The 18,013-nt window shown below is 36.3% G+C and overlaps 1 protein-coding gene across 3 annotated transcripts in view; it reads left to right on the top strand.

The window, feature by feature from the left end:
- Window positions 1-14,661, top strand: part of LOC129004410 (MICAL-like protein 1) — a 259,639-nt gene extending 244,978 nt beyond the window's left edge. For all 3 annotated transcript variants that reach the window (XM_054432989.1, XM_054432997.1, XM_054433005.1), the window contains 4 exons: window positions 1,270-1,375; window positions 7,163-7,288; window positions 11,810-11,925; window positions 14,418-14,661. In XM_054432989.1, the coding sequence (XP_054288964.1) occupies window positions 1,270-1,375; window positions 7,163-7,288; window positions 11,810-11,925; window positions 14,418-14,590 (521 nt within the window). In that variant the 3' untranslated portion in view covers window positions 14,591-14,661. The remainder of the gene's footprint in view (window positions 1-1,269; window positions 1,376-7,162; window positions 7,289-11,809; window positions 11,926-14,417) is intronic.
- The last annotated feature ends 3,352 nt before the right edge of the window (window positions 14,662-18,013 follow it).

The raw sequence follows: 18,013 nt of genomic DNA on the forward strand, positions 1-18,013 counted from the left end.
CTATGGTTAGGCTATGCATTCTTAGCTAAACGCTATGTACCGAAATCTGTTTTTTGCCCATAACTTATTTATTTGCAAACCTACTTCTTTATATTACTATATTTTTGGAATCCTCATATAATTCTGAACAAAGTGCCTATTTTAAAATATTTGTAGACCTATAAATTGTAACAATTTATTGAGCGCAAACATATTAAACTTTTTCATTTATTTTATAATTTTTGAGAAATGTTAACCCCACAAAAATTGTTGAACATTTTTTTTTTATGTTTTATACGTTACATTGAACCCTATAATTTTTCAAACAAAATGATACATAAAACAGTATACTTTACATTGTTTTTAAGTTTCTAAGATACATTTTAATAAAACCCTGCGATTGCGCAATAAATGGGCGAACATTAAGACCAAAACTAGAGACACTTGGAGGGTTAAATCATTGTGCGCAAACTTTACTAATATTATAGATCAGATCATAGTATAGATTAGTAACCAAGATGTGTCATTACGATATCCTTTAAAACAACTGCCCAACAAAGAACAAACAGCCAACTTCCACGAAAACTAACTTTATTTTCTGTCATTTAGTTTTTCTGCAAACTAATAATTTCTATCTGTTAATTTTTTAACTAACTAACTAATAACTTATAACTATTTAGAATTTTTGACTAACTTTCCCAACTATGAATATTGGCATTTCATACACACTTCCAAGGTTGTTTACAAACCAAATGAATAAACATGGTCCAAGAATTGATCCTTGAGGCACTCAAAATTAAACATCCTCCCATTAAGTAATTATGTTTTGACATTTGTTTATTATTATCCTTTGTTTATCATTTTTCAGATAAGAAGCGAGCCATTGTAATGCTGTCTTTTTTTATTCAATGTCTTATTAATTTTTCTAGAAATACTACAAATGATCAACACAGTCAACGACCTTGGATAAGTCACACAGCACTCCTACAGTCTGCTTTGCTCCATCCAAGGCCCCAGCAATATTGTTAATCATGTTGTCATCTGCTTTTTGAGTTTAGAGACAAATGCTGAAATCCAAATTGAGAGGGGTTAGTTAGATTATTACTTTATATATATTGTGTTTGGTGGTTTTTGACAATTTTTTTCAAACATGTTTGAGAAGCAAGGTAGTAAGGACTCGAGAGAATGATAATTAAAACAATAGTCATGAAACTCAGACACCAATATTTTTTAATGTTCCCGAAAGATAACTTCACTAACCTCATTCACATTTACGTTTTCATGTTACAGAAGGGGCGAGCCTGACCCCGTATGTAGAAGAGATGGTTTTGCAACTGTTTGAGCTGGTCAATGAAAAGAATGAGTTGTTCCGTAGACAGGCTGAACTTATGTACTTGTGAGTATACTCTTACACCCTTTGATCAAGATTAGATTATGCGTTTAGTGGCAATAATTTTCTGACTCTCTCAGTATTAGATGTACACCTGCTTATTCCAAAACCAAAAATATACTGGCACATTTTACTTTCTAAAAATCATACAAAATCATAAGTCAATTTAAAAAATACTATCCATAACTATATATTAGTGATGGACAAGACTAGATTTTTCACTTTGAGAGGAGACGAGACAAGATTTTTTTAATTCCCGCGGGACGGGATTTTTTTTGGGACGAGATTGAATAGAAAGTTATAAAAAAATTAATATCTACTTTTTATGTTCAGAAATATTTAAAAGTTTTTATTCTACTGTGTTTTTAAGGTAGATATTAACAAAGTTCATAAAGTAAACTAAGAACACTTTAAATCACATAATTTAATATCAGTAGGAAAAGGGTAAAGGGTAACAGTTCAAAACAAAGAAATAACTCGACTTTTTAAAGGACAGTAATATTGTAAAAAAAAACTTGTTCAAAAGAAACTTTAATGTTACAACTTTTTTAACAGTACAGCGCTATGAATAAGTTATTTGATGGTCCAATTTGACAAACACATTCGTCTTGTTTTTGACTGACTAAAATGATATAGTCTAGGACTTTGTGTACATCGATTTCCCTTTCCTTATGAATATGAGCCAGTGCATTCCCGTTCAAACAGTCTTCTGTCATGGTTGACCTGAGATAAGTCTTAATTCTTCTCAGTAAAGATTACACATTTTTTCTAGTGTAAATTGGATACCCAAGGGGGGGCTATAGCCCTCCCACTAGCCCCTTTCTGGATCCGCCACTGCTATTAACATAAATCGAACGGTCAGTATACTTTATTTGGACGGCAAATATTCATTATTGGTTATTTATTGTTGTAGGTACACTTGTTAATTTTAAATTTGTTGATCGATAGTATACTCTGCTCATAAAATTTTAAATAACATATTAAATAAATACTAAACATCAATTCAATCCAAAGTCGAGCGTCGAATGGGAATCGTATTGGGTAATGTAAATCATTATGTCGTCGTCTGTCTAGTGTCTACAATACAGTTCTGCCATTGCTTGCTACACAAACGCAAACAAATAAATATTAATTGCGATCGATACCGGCAATGGCGGCAATAGTTGCTTGAACAATCAAACGCTCACACTGAACGACTGGACTGGACTAGAGCTACAACCCACAACCGAAGGTAGCACTGAATGCGAGAATTGAGAGACGTTGGCCGCCATATGTACTAGGGAAATAGTACTTTGGATCTAGGCCAGGGGATCGTGTGATTGCAATGGAAGCCAACAGCCAATGAGCTGGTTGATTCTGTTACTGTTAAATACTGTTCAATGAAATGGCGACCATACAAAGTAGGTATTTTAAGCCAAGTATGAATGGAGATGAGTGAAGGATGAGTGGTGCGATCTTTTAGTCTTGTTAGTGACTAAGGCCGACATTCCTTAGACACAGCTGTTAATTAATAGCCCATACAGCTAATGGCAACTAAGGGACCTACAGTTTATAGTGGAATCCGAACCACATTTTTCCTTGGTATATAGGAATTGGTCTAATTATCAGGATAGTACTGCGGATAGTCACTCGTGCGGACGTTAATCCACACCAGGGAGTATCATATCCACAATGCATGCCTATAAATATCCTAGTGGTACCAACATAACAACATTTTACAGCGTCTCAATTTCTAGCAGAGTTGCCGTGGCCGTGCCACCAGTGCTACGAGGGTTATCCAGAAAGTAAAGAACGTTTAGTTTTGAAGCCGCTAGGGGCTCGACGATCTCGTACATTTTGGTGCGTGCGCACTCGGCAACTCAGTTGGCGTCCAGCCGTGACAACAGGAGCATTTTCGCGCTGCCCGTTTTTTCATAATTTCAAATTAAGATGAGCGCTGCGATTAAAAATACTGCCAGTTAAGAGGTGCGGTCAGCGATACGGTTTGTGTTGGCATAAAACTTAAAATCGATAGACATTTATCGCCAAGTGTATGAAGTTTAAGGAAAAAGACGTAATGATTGAAATTTCTGAGAAAATGGTGCATTCAGATAAAAAATGGCCAATCTGACGCTCATGAGTCATGACGAAGCGAAGGGCGGACGCCTGAGCATTGTGACTGACGTATTTGGTCGCTAAAGTTAATGAAAAGGTTCGCAAAAACCGCCGATTCCCGATAACGGGTCTTTCGCTTTGTTGTGTGATAATTTCAAAACACAAAGTCCGTGAAACTTGAGGAGAAGTTTCTGTTTTAGGTATTTTCCAACAAAACCGTATCACTGACCGCACCCCTTAACTGGCGGGTTTTTTTATCGCAGCGCTCATCGTAAGTTGAAATTGTGAAAAAACGGGCAGCACAAGAATGCTCCCGTTGTCACGGCTGGACGCCGACTGAGTTGCCGAGTGCGCACGCACCAAAATGTACGAGATCGGCGCGTGTCTAGTGGCGTCATAACGAAACGTTCTTTACTTTTTGGATAGCCTTAGTACCTTCATTTGGATGTTTTCAGTCTACGACTATTTCGTTTCTTAAAAGTAAGAGGGGTTCCCTGATTCCATTTACTTATCAGACTTGGACACGATAAATAACTGAGAGCACACAATAATTTTGGGCCTGCATGAACCACGCGGGTTGTCTGATTCAAAATTTAAACGAACAACAAAACATTGGCCATGGCAACTTCCTTAGAAATATGAGTTTTTAATGGAATCGTTATCGAGAGTAGTGAGTAATATGTCATTTCAAAACTGGTATCGAATCGAGCAATTCTGTTATCGGCCTATCCCTATTTAAAATACGATTTATATTAGACTATTAATATAATAGTAATTGAAGCCATGTCCATGAGTTTTGAGACAGAGTTTGGCTTTGTTGCAGCTGTGCGTAGATCGACACTGCTGCTACACATTATTATAGAGCTTGCGGCTAGTCGGTGTATTCTGTCAGCGGACCCAAAATTCGATTATCGAATCTCGAATTTAAATCTTTTCTTAGGATTCGGTGGATTCAAGATTCGGATTCGACACATCCCTAGACGAGTATAACATGGTCGAGTATAATGGTAAAACATTTAAGCTGTCGTCTTTATTATATTTTTTGTCTAATTCCTAGAAGGTTATATAAGACAGCAAAGACTGAGTTCCAACTGAGTTGATTCAAAGTACAAATCGGCTCTTTAAAAAATTGAGCCATGATTCATTTGAATCCCCCTGTGATTCGTTCAAATTGAGCTAATCGTTCGCGAATCGCCAATCACCACTCAGAGTACTCATACTCACTAGATTACAGGATAGAGGATAAACAACAATAATTTTGAGGTTGGAAAAAGAGTGAATAATAAAAGAAACAATGGTTTTAGAACAATTTATTTCCGAAAACAATTGCAGTTTTTAGTTTTGTACCTGGATGATTAGCTAACTAGCTGAAATAAAAATACATAACTAGGCCCATAATCTCATCTCAAAAATATATAAGATACAGATTTATTCTAATCAGAGGCGACCCTACATAAAGGCGAACAAGGTGGTGACAAATGACAAATGACAAATGACAAACTTTTATTGCCTTTAAAACATGTTACATGCATGGCATCGTCCGGGAAGAATACAGTATGATAATAATTAACATTAGGCCTAGTATACATCCAAGACTTCTATTTAACATTTTATTGACTAGACCTATAAGTTGAAATATAGATTGGGTTGAGACAAATATTCTACAAACTCATTCACATCATATATACAAATATCTAACAATAAACTTTTTAAACATGTTTTAAATTTCTTATCATCTAACAACTTAATATTTTGAGGAAGAGAGTTAAAGATTCTTTTACCTGTTTCAAAAGGTGAATTAATAGTAGCTTGATAATTGCACTGATTGACTCTCAAAAAACTATTTTGTCTAGTACAATGACTATGAACTAAACTATTGGTAGGAAACTCATTTATGTTAGACTTAATATATTGCAATAAATTATACAATATACAATGCATTATACAATTATAAACACATACAATGCAGGTACAGTTAACACTCCTAGTTTTCTAAAAAGTGGCTTACAGTGGGTTCTTCTCCTTACTTTACACATTACTCTCAAAGCTCTTTTTTGTAACACTAACAATTTCTTAATATTATTATCACAGCCCCAAATCACAATACCATACATCAAGTGACTTTGAATTAGAGAGAAATAAACTGCTAACAAAATATCTAAGCTTACTATATTACTAAGTCTTCTGATCACAAAAGTGCTTTTAGAAACTTTTTTACATACATTTGAGATGTGGGTGTTCCATTTAATATTTGGTTGTAAAGACAAACCTAAAAACTTAACGTCTTCACTAAAATCATAATTATTGTGATCAAATTTGATTACTTGTGTTTTTTCTTTGTTAAGACATAAGCAATTAGCTGCTGCCCAGTCTTCTATTATTAAGTTAAAATTACACAACAATTGATTGGCTAAACTATGACTAGAACAATTAATTTGAATAGCTACATCATCTGCATACATATAAGGTGACACACAAGCATTGCTAAGTGATGCTGATAAATCATTAACATTAATAATAAACATAGTTGGACCAAGAATTGAACCCTGTGGTACTCGTATTTTGACATTTAAATATTCTGAAAAACAGCCTTTAAAGCACACACTTTGAAACCTATCTGACAAGTAAGATTGAATAAGACTTGTTGATTTAACATTAAAACCATAATATATAAGTTTATCCATTAGTACCTTATGATCTATTGTATCGAATGCTTTTGACATATCATAAAAACTACCAAAAACATGTTTTTTACTATCTAAGCTAAATATACATTCTTTCATAAAGTTTAACATGGCCATACCAGTTCCTCGGTTAGGTCTAAACCCATACTGACTACAAGAAAACAATAAATTTTCTTCAAAATATTTAATAATCTGTCTATTCATTAACATCTCAAGAACTTTAGATACTACAGGAACAATCGACACTGGACGATAACTAGCATAGTCATTTTTTCCTCCTTTCTTAAACAATGGAATCACTTTAGCTAACTTCAGACACTGAGGAACAACAGAACAATCAATACACAAATTAAACAAATATGACAAAACTTCAGCAATAAAAGGGGAAGCCAATTTTAAAATCTCTGAATTGAGGTTGTACACATCTAGGCTCTTGCTATTACTTAACGAAATAATTGCCCTATGAACATCTTCAACTGTAACATTTTTAAAAGAAAATTCTGACCTTTTTACATTAGACATTTTATTTAAATAATATAAAACATCGTGTTTACTATCAGGTACCTCTTGAGCAATTAATTGAACACTACTTAAAAAAAATTCATTAAAACCTTTACAAGACAAAGAAGAATCTCCACTGCTTTTCAAAAGACCATCATTCTTATTTAAACTATCTTTTACCACTGACCAGATTTCTTGAGGTTTATTTTTAGCTTTTAATACCCTTCTACTGTTGTAGTCTAACTTAGCTTGCTGAACCTCTTTCCTATAACATGTGTCTGGGGCCCTGCGCTTTTCCAGGGGCCCCGCAGCCCTTGAACAGAGCTGTATTTCAGGTATTAAGAGAGGCCCGCTATTGAACTTTGCCTTGGGCCCCACAATCTCTAGGGCCACCACTGATTCTAATTTAAGATTTTTGCTATAAAGCAATTAGCCCCTTTTTGTGATCAAGTGTTTACTGTATTTTGCATTCAGCAAGTGTTGCAGGTTATATAACAGATGTTTCTTTCCTCAGACGGAGACAGCACAACTTGGAGGAGGAACACGCAGAGTTGGAGTACCAGATCCGCTGTTTGATGATGAGACCAGAGAGAAACAAAACAGATTCTGACAAAGCCAAGGAGGAGCAACTCATTCAGAGGTACTCTAGTTAATACACACACACATATGTTTGTATTAGAGAATAGGGATTAGGCACTGTCATATTTTCCCATTTCATATACTAATTGTGAAACTTTTTGAATCTCACATTTTTGATGACACTGTTTTGCATAATAATGCTGTATAGACTAAACTTGTGGATTTGCCATTCTCATGGATAAGCTAAAGGATATTGTAAGGTCAGCTCTGTCCAGAGGCGCAATGTCCCCCCAAGCCAAATGAGTAGTCCCCCCCCCCCAATTTATGCTGCCGTCTATTTAAACAATTTTTCTGACAATTTTCCCTTTACCTCATAAAACGAGCATTTTAAGTATTTAGTAGACTCGAGGTACAAAAAACAAACTTGCTGATAATCAAAACTAAATGTTTAATAGGAAACATCATTTAACAATACATCATTATATCGAACTGATGGACGGATTAGAAGTTTTTCAATTTACAATTCACTAATTCAGAATCTGTATTGTCAGCTAACATGTGCCCAGTATTGCAATAGACAATGTCATCAAAACGTACAACAATATACCCGGTGAATTACTCTACTCCAACCCAGTACTGTAACTGTACAATATATAAGGTGGCGTTAATTTTTACAGTAAGAATTCAAACAGCTTTAAGTGCATTAATAATACTTTGGCAAAAAGTATCTTGTTTCAAAATTATAACTGAGTCACAAAATAAAAACAGACTTGTCTCTCACCACTCCCAGGCTGCCTTCTACAAAAATCTCCGGGCAAAATACCCACAATACCTTAATTGCCACCAGTACAAAATGTTTTTGTGACGAAGTAATCTTATAATTCATTTTGATAGCCCCAGGATTGCCTTTTATTACTAATAATGGTAGAAATGCATCTTTTCAGACAATCCGTCTGTACACAAAACACAAAAACAAAACGATAACAGATAGGCAGCTATCAATTCATGCGTGTATGTGGGAATCAGGTTATGACAGAAAGACATGGTCTCTGGATTGTCGTCTGTGTTATCAAAAGCTGATATTGGACTAATTGTAGTGACAGAGGAGAGTGTTGAAAATATAATGGGGTTCATAATTGAGTTTTCCATTCAAAATTATTGACAATAATAAACAATTTATATGCTGGATATAAATGATGGTTTTAAAATTCTACAGTACTGCGCAAAAGGAAATTGATTAAATACTTTGAGGAGTTTGAAATATATACATACATGAAACTAGGGACAGCACAAAACTTTTGAGTGAAAACACTCAATTAATTATGAATCCCACTATAGTTTCAACACTCTTATCAGTCACTACATTAGTCCAATATCAGCTGTTGAAAACGTAGACGACAATCCAGAGACCACATCGGTCCTTCATAACCTGAACCTTATTCAGTTAACTTCCAGTCCTGCCGACGGCAATGTACACCCGCGAATTGATAGGCCTATCTGTAATCGTTTTGTGTTTTGTGTTAAATGTTTGTAACATATTCTGACGACACCACCAGAAGTGGATCTTTTGTAAATCCTGACGATGGTGGAATTAAAGAACCACCAAAACATATGTAGCAAGTACAATTTGACACTAGTATATAAAGGATTGTCTGACAAGGTGCGTTTTTACCATTCTTAAAAGCAATTTTAATTACGAACGGCAAAATGTTGGTGTTGATAGTGAGCTACTTAGAAACACTTTTTCGGGCTGCTTATACAAAATTATACATGCATTATGACAGCTAGCAAAAAAATATCCCCCCCAAAATCCCCTCAAAAAGGCCCCCCCCCCCAAAATTTCCTGTTGCACAAACGCGACACAGTAACCCCTCTCTGGAAACCCCTGGCTCTGTCCGGTTTATGTAGAGAGGGTTTTGTTTGATCAATGGTGGTTTAGGAATTTTATTTTGAGTGGGCCTGAGACCTTTGCCTTTTCTACTATACTTTCTACGAAACAAAATAAGGTAGGGCACAAGTTTTAAGTGATTGTAGAGTGTGCCAATAAAATAAATAAAAAAAATCATCGACCACTATCATACAGATAGGAAAAACTAAACACATGAACTAATCAACTGTTTTGCTTTTATTCCATAGCATGGACCTAACCTTTAAAACAAACCTTAGTACCAACTTGTACAAAGGTTTAATACTGAGCGTCGCATATGCGATGCCGCGGTCATTGCCACAGAACGAGGTATACATTTGAATCTTACACATAGACCGGCTGTCACTTGGATAACAGTACACACAGACCATGGGTGAAAACCTGTAAAACAGTGATCATTTACATCGTAATATGCTACAATCGTGTTTGTAAATAATTTATTCTTGATTTTTGTATTTTTTATAACCTTTTGTAATGTCGCATATTTGCGACGCCCGGTCTACAGCGAAGACAATAGTGAAAACTATCATAGTTTTCTTGAAATAGACCAAACGTCGCATATATGCGACGGTTCATTTTTGTTTGTGTTTTGAGGTGAAAGTAAGTAAATAAAACAGATTATTCAAGAACAGTTTATAACTGAAGAAATATAAAAGCTATGTAGGATAATGCAGCATACATACTGCATACATACATACAGTGATGCAGAAAATTAAAGACCAGTTTTTCCAACTATCATATGACGTCCCCAATCATCATATCCACAGACCAAGCGATGCAGTTGTGCGTCAGACATCTCTGTAGACTACTGCAGGGAATTCAGTGCCTTCAAATAGACCGTTACAAAGATATAAGCATTTTAATAACATTAGAACCCTGACACAAATATGCGTCGGCAGTCTATTTTAATGTGACTAGCTGTCGCATATATGCGACGGCAGTCTATGGGTGGAAACCGGCCATCGCATATGTGCGTCGCTGGTCCATGTGAATGAAAAATTTCGTACTATTGCAGTAGCGAACGTGTTAAAGAACTTTAACTAAAATTTGAAAAGAAAAATACTGTTACAAAATTGTTTATAGCCTACATTAATTCATGGTTGTTGATTTTGGTTCATCGTCTGCGATGGTCAAATCAGGTGAATTTTAAATCTCAAAACTAATCCTATATATCTTAATACAAATCTTAACCCAAGTACAAATTTTACAAATTAAGTGGATTCTACCAGGCAGCCTGAAGTCAATTCAAGAGGGCGGATTGGATAGATTGAAATATAGTTCAGGATTGAACATGCCTCTATCGTACAAGCTCTTAAAATTTGAAAACTATATGTTTTCCAATTATTGTGTCTTGTGTGCTCGTAACATAACAGAGCTTGTATTGGATGAAGAAACATTAATTTTTCATCCCTCTGTAACGAAAGTAACAATTTTCAATAACAGCTGACGGTTTCCTTTAAAATATTTTCTTTTATTTTGATGTTTAAAAAATTAATTGAAAATATACGCAGGTTTCCTTATAGAAGATTTTATTTTATTTTGATGTTTAAATAAATTAATTGAGAAATAAAATAGTAGTAATATTACTGAGGTCTATTATTCTGTGTTTGTGTCTTTTTGCGTCGTGATGAAAAGTATCGTTCATAACTCGTACCGAAAGTTATTTTCCGGCACTTGCTCCGTTACTCCCGTCCTCGGCTTTGCCTCGTACGTGAACATAGCTCTCACATACTCTTTTAAAGTGTCAGGTCATCCAGAACATAGTTTGGATCTTTGTGAATATTTTACTGTTTATTTAAACTCTATAAACACTTAAATAACACCAGAAAGGTCTTCCCACGAGATTACAGCAACAACCAAGACCATCTTCCAGGGTTATGACAACACTTGAATCGTTTTCTGTGACAACAATACCACACATGCTCATGTTGTTAATGAAATTACAATCGGCCATGATCCAGTAGCATTTATTATTCCAAATTTTCCTAGCCACATACAAAAAAATGTATTTTTATAACCTTTTGTAATGTCGCATATTTGCGACGCTCGGTCTACAGCGAAGACAATAGTGAAAACTATCATAGTTTTCTTGAAATAGTTCTGGTACTATTTTGATCCTACTATTTTGATCAACCTATCACTTGATTTTTGAGAAGCACTTTAGATTATACTTAGTTTCAGAGAAATATCGTAGTCCAGTTCCAAGCAAGACAACATTTATTTGCAGACGTGATAACAATCACTTAAAAAAAAAAATTCCCATTCACTAAAAAAATTACCCGCAACTCATGTCTACGCACAGGCCCTGCCTATGTAGACACATTTCCATATAAGTTGATAAGGTATTTTTTTTTTTATCTCTTTGTGCCATTTAGTTATAATATTATTTTGTAAGTTATTTTTAAGACAAGGATTAAGTAATTTATTCTGTAAAATACCATGAATTGTACTTTTTAGTTGGGAAATAAACATAATTTCATTTCATTTCATTTCATTTCTCGGTTTGGACTGTTTCTGGTCTGGTGTACACTCTGGTCAAAAACACTAGAAGCGCCATTAATTTTGATGTTTGCTATTATTTTGTTTCTGTTGAACTTTGTATGGAGAAACATTTAGCCAACATCAGCTCACTCTAAACGTTAATTTTTCTGCCAGGTTGGTAGAGGTAGTTGAGAGGCGGAACGAGATTATCGACTGCCTGGAGATGGACCGTCTAAGGGAGAAAGAGGAGGATCGAAGTGTCGGAACTCAACTTGGGATATTCTCAGCTGGTTGGTAACATTCAATTTTCTTTATGTTATACTCCGTCATTATATTATCAAGGAAGTAACAAAATACCCCCGCCGCAGCAAACCTGCAGACTTAGCGAATTTCCATTTGCCTGATTGGATTTACACTAAAATGTCTCCTTAAAAATATCACATTTATTTTATTCCCTATTTAAATAGAATTAGTTTAACAAGTATACTTAGGTTTGCTGCAACAGGGAGAGTAAAAAGTGTTTTTTTACGTAAAATGTTAATAGGTACTGTAGTTTAGTAAGAAATTAATGTATTTTCCAAATTTGATCAAAATATGTTCATAAACAAGCAAACTACAACAGTTGACTTATTCTCCATAAGAATAACATGGGAATTTTAAAATTACAATATTTTTGAATTTTCTCCGTATCCATTAGGCGCATAATAACGCTTCAATATACTAAATTATTTGTTTTTTTAAGCTCTACAAAATGGTTTAGAAAGAAATTGTGAAAGTTTGTGTTTTTAGGGTAAAAAATGGGAAAACCCTATTTTTACCCCCCAAAACCCGCCATAAACCCCCGTTCCCATAGTCCGATCATGCTGGTTTGCGAACTCATTCAAGTTTATCTTGCTTTACACCTTTATACCAAATTTCATCAAAATCGGACAAAAATTACTCAAGTTATCGTGTTCACGGACACACATATATATATATAAATCTCTCTCTCTCTATATATATATATACATATATAAAAATTTGAACGAATGGTGTTTTTGGCCTCTGGGGACATCAAAATGAAAAAGTAAATCGGTCCCGAGCCTAGGTCTTACCATGCCACCTACGGTAATAGCTACTTCCCTATAGGGAAATTCGCTAATACGCTTATTTATCAACAGACCTAGTTCAAATTTTTATCAACAAAATACTGCAGTTTAGTTGCAAGCGTAACATTGTCAAAGTTTTCAATTTAAATATTTAAAATAAATAATAACACAACATTTGTCAAATGTAACAACAGTAAATTCAAGAAATCTTTCAACGACTGCTATTTTATTCTTGATTCTTCGTTTGAGTTTGGGTTTGCGATTGTATTTTTCTAACAAACACCTTTAATTTCATGTGCATTTATAAACATAATATGTTTACATTACAGAATTTTCTTCTGACTCCTCGTGGGCCATTCCCCTGAGTAGGTAGCCCATCACTGAATAATGTTTTAAATAGTTTTTATGACCTGTATCTTTGTTCCAAGTTTGGGTAGCTCTATCTTTATTACTTTTTTGGAATATTTAACTGTTCTGGGACTTTTTCCCCCTGTATTTTTGTTCCAATGCTGTTAAGTCCTTTTATCAGCTTTTCTACTTAACAAATTTTTATGATTGAGGCGTCATTTTAAAGCTTTAAGATCCAGCAGAGTGACAAATGGTTACTTAAATGTAATTTCCGTTAGGGCTTTTTCCCCCTAACATTTGATATATTTCTAGAATTTGCTTTCAAATACTCAGTGATGCTGACCAACTTTCTTTATGTAAATGTGAACAGCTGATCTTTCAATTGAATGTTTAAACATAGTCAGATTGTAAATAAGAGACAAACCAGTGTGAAAATGGATTTTAAATTGGTCAATTTTTGATAATTGTATTCTAATTGAGGCAGGTATTAGTTAATTGTGCAACTAGTGAGCAAAGGGAGCAATTGACTCACTCAAGAGAAATACTTACTCACAAGCCGTAGGCGAGTGAGGGATGGTTTCTCGAGTGAGGCAATTGCTCTTTGCACTCGAGTTGCACATTATATTTTTCCTACAGTTACCATAAAACAAATAAACTGGTAAAGAAACGTGACATATTTTTACACAGAAGTGAACTTTTAATATGACATTTAATGATACAACAGTACAACAGCTGACCAGCTGATTTACAGCCAGTGCTGCCAACGTATTTTGCGTGCATACGACCTTGTCTGCATTTTACGCGCTCACTATTTCGTCTTTTCACGTTGCAAATCTGGAGTGAGACAAAGTAATTAGAGTACTGATGAGCGAATTGGCCACTTTGCTTTCTCAAATCAGTGAGAGAACATGTACATTGTTAGGTAACTGTAGGAAAATCATTTTTAAGATATAGGTGTAAAAAGTTTACTAATTAATTTTACTGTAAATGAGTAGTTGTCTTCACCTAATAGTTGTCTTAAGCAAATGTAATATATAACAAATTGAACCTCGGAAGTTGGATTGAACTTTTCAATATTACATGGAATGGTATTTGATTACATGCTATGAAAAGTATTGTAGTGTTGAAACGATAAGCTTCCTCGTTACTGTTGCAACTCTTTGCATTGGCTTCTTTAAAGCTTTGAATGCTTCTCTGATTTAAAACATCACTTTTACTGGTAACTTACTTAGGAAATAAATCAACTGTGTAATGAATAAATCAATAATCATCACTTTAATAAGGTAAAAAATGTTTAGTAGTTTTAGAGTTGTTTCTACCCTTGTCTAATAAAATTGGGTTTTTAGCAGTTGGAAGTGAAGTGGATTTGAGGACACTGAAACCTGATAAGAAGAAAAAAGATGGAAAAAGGAGATGGAGCAAAAAGGAAAAGGTTTTAGAAAAAGAAACAGAAGATATTGGAGAGAAGAAGAAGAGCAAAAAGAAATGGTTTACACTGCATCACCTAACCAGAAGTTGACAATTGTTACCACTAGCGCGTAATCACGCTTCATCTCATTATTGTATTATATGTATTTTATAATGTTTAAACCTGAGTTTTTATTTAATACCTTAGTCTGTTTTGTGTTAAATTCAACGTTTGGTTTTTAGGATTGTTAAGAGTAAACTGATCACAAGATATGAAAACAACATCAGGATCTCTAACATTCTGCAAAGTCAAAGAAACTAATCATATACTGTAATGAGTATGAGAAAATTGTGTATACAGTACTTTGGCTGAGTACTCTTAAAATCGTAGTAAGTTATTTCTAGGAAGTAAAATATCAGACTTGCTATTCCTCATTTGCCTGGTTACTGTAGGCTGATTCTTTGTGTTGACAAAGAAACTTACCTAAATTGTTAACCTTTTGATTTGTTAGGGCCCTATAACACTTGGTCACCAGGCGACGTCACCGGTGACCAGACTAGTTGATGGGCACTGGTGCTTATGGCGCCTATTACACTAGGGTCACCGGTTGCACCACCAGCCTTTGGTGACTGACCAGTGACTCTGCCCCGTGACCAGACGAGTAACCACTGGTGGCCAAGATTTGTCGCTGGGGATTGAATCAAATGGCACATATTACACACAGTCACCGCTGTTGCGTCACCACTGTATATTTGTGTTCTGCACGTTAAGATTGTTGCTAGTGTAGTGGGTGGAAAAATATGAAGAAATGCTACTTCTTGGTCTTTTGTTGAGGAAAAGGAGGAGACGAGCAAGGAAAATGTACGTGACCCCCAAGGAAAATGTAGTGGTATTTTTTTAACCACTAAATTTTACACTAGACTGGTTTACTTTTACTGAGTCGTCTTCCCCTTTTCCTTTCCCTGCATCTCTTCCTCGTTTATTCACTAATGTTTGTTCACTGGACATTTTTTAAACTGAAGAGGTAAGACGCGGATAACAGAGTACTTTGTCCTTCAACGAGGTGACAGCGCTGAATGTATGTAGACACTGGAGTGGAGGAACTTTGGGGGTTGGTCTCACTCCTGGTGACTTCTCTGGTGTTGAGGCTGGCTGCCCTTACAGTAACCGGCGACGTCACCAGTGATGCCACCGTTTAAGATATGTCGATCTCAAATTGTGTTGCTGAAGTGGCAACCGACAAAATTTATCAATTAATGTAACATTTTTTCCTGTTTCATTGTACGCACAGTTATAATCGGTGAAATGACAAAACTCTGTAAGGCTCGTTTCACATCCACTCGACATGCCGTTAACCCGAATTCTAGCCGGCACGGGTGCACTGTTCACATTACGCCGACACTGGCACTCCGGCAGTTGTACTCCAGCTTCTGAAACTTGTGTGATAGAAATGGAACGTAATAGAGCAATTGCAATGTTACTTTGAAATAACTTTTATTGAAGCTGTATTTATATTTGGATTTATTTTATTAAATTTGAATTTGAGTAAAATTCAATTCAATGTTATGTAATAAAATAATACCCCCGCCGCAGCAAACCTGCAGACTAAGCGAATTTCAACTTGCCTGATTACATTTTTACTAAAATAAGACATATTCATTTCCAATTTAAATAACATTAGATTTAACGAGTGCTTAAGAAGTGGAAAGAGAATCCAAGTTCTTTTTCCTGGTGAAAAGAACTACGACTGTCTTAGAAGGATTAATGTTAAGTCCCTCTCTGAGACACCATTGTTTAACACATTGCAGGTTGACATTCATGACGTCATCTACAATGTTTGTGAATTGTCCTTGTACTATGAGGACTACGTCATCTGCGTAGCCCTGGACAAAGATGCCCTTGCTGGTGAGTTCAGTTAAAAAACCGTCCACCACAAGGTTCCACATTAAGGGTGAAAGTACACCTCCCTGTGGACATCCTTTTGTGGGTGCGACCACAGTTTTTTCACTAAGAATGTCGGCTACGCGTCTTGAGTTAAGCATAGACTCTGTTCATCTACACAAAGATTTCACGAGTCCAAGCTCACAAACTCCCCGCACCATTGCTTCGGATGTTACATTGTCGAAGGCTCCTTCAATGTCCATGAAGGTGCATAGGGCTATTTCCTTAGCAGCCAGGCTGTCCTCAATTCTGCTGACCAACTTGGCAGAGCGGTTTTGCAGGACTTGTCTGGCTGGTAGACGTGTTGATTGCGATGAAGATGTGTGTTGAGAAGTACACCCTTTCTTATGTGCCTCTCCACCAGCCTTTCCAAGGTCTTAAGGAGAAATGAGGAAAGACTGATGGGATGGAATGATTTGGCATCAGTGTAGTCTGCTTTTCCTCTTTTGGGGATCAAGACCACCCTGCTGAGACGCCATGCCTGAGGGATGTACCCGTAGGCCAAGCTCGCTCGTAAGAGTTCATATAGGAGGAGTTGAGGGCATCCGATCCTTGCTGAAGCATGGCTGGATGGATGCCGTCTCTCCCAGGAGACTTAAATGGACCAAACTTATTGATTGTCCATTTAACTTTAGAGAGGGTGACAACCCTACTGGCTATATTCCAGCTTTCACGATCAGTTCTCGGCCAAGAACTTATATTCGTGCAGCCGGACCCTCCTGTGTTGTCACTCTCAAAAATGCAGCCAGAGAATTGAGTTTCAAGGAGAAGTTTGAGACTTCCACCAACCCCAGTGGTGTATTGCCCTCCTGATACCTTAAGATCCCAAGAGTCCAATAGGTTTGGACGCTAGAACCCGCTGAAGGCGGGACGCTAGAACCCGCTGAAGGCGGGCCACAGCACTGAGACTGTATACCTCCTGTGTAAACTTTAACTGTCTCCGTGAATTTTGTTTGGCTTTTTTTATTGCAACGCTGTATTCTGTAAGTGCCCTTCTATATGGCTCTCACATACGGCTCCGTTTGCATTGGTCAAATAGTTTCCTGACACCTGCCACCTGCCCTCGAGTTAAATCTGCAGTCCACCATCTAGTGCTGGTACTGCGTTTTCTCTGTCTCTGAAGACAGTTTTCATGGAAGAAAGTGATCATTCTGTCCTGTAAGTCGGCCGCAATTTGGTCAATGTCTGTAAAGCAGCTGACCCTCCCACTCACAGATCCCAACTGGAACTGTAGGTCAGAGGATTGCTGCATCAATTGTTTCTCCTTGCTTGTCAGTAAGCTTAGCCTCAGGGTAGTTTTCAGGGACAATGGCAATTTTTGTAGCAGTGATGTCACTGTATGATACTTCATTGGACATACCAGGTTCCCTTGCGTCTTTCATCCCCCCGACCTTTGGGTTGAACACCTTGCCTTCTTTGCAGGTCCTTCTGTCGATGGTGGAGTGACCGTTTCACCTCTGGGGCGCTTGGTCACCCTCATCTCGACATTTGGACCCACAGTTGGGCCCGGTGTTCTTACCTCCTGTGGCATTTTGGGTTTTTAGCGAATTTCCCATATAGGGAATAAGCTATTACCGTAGTACTCATGGTAAG

This window comes from Macrosteles quadrilineatus, unplaced genomic scaffold, assembly GCF_028750875.1.
Source record: "Macrosteles quadrilineatus isolate MER2022 unplaced genomic scaffold, UCM_ALF_1.0 Scaffold_1__1_contigs__length_201487025, whole genome shotgun sequence".
In the NCBI taxonomy this organism is placed as follows: Eukaryota; Metazoa; Arthropoda; class Insecta; order Hemiptera; family Cicadellidae; genus Macrosteles; species Macrosteles quadrilineatus.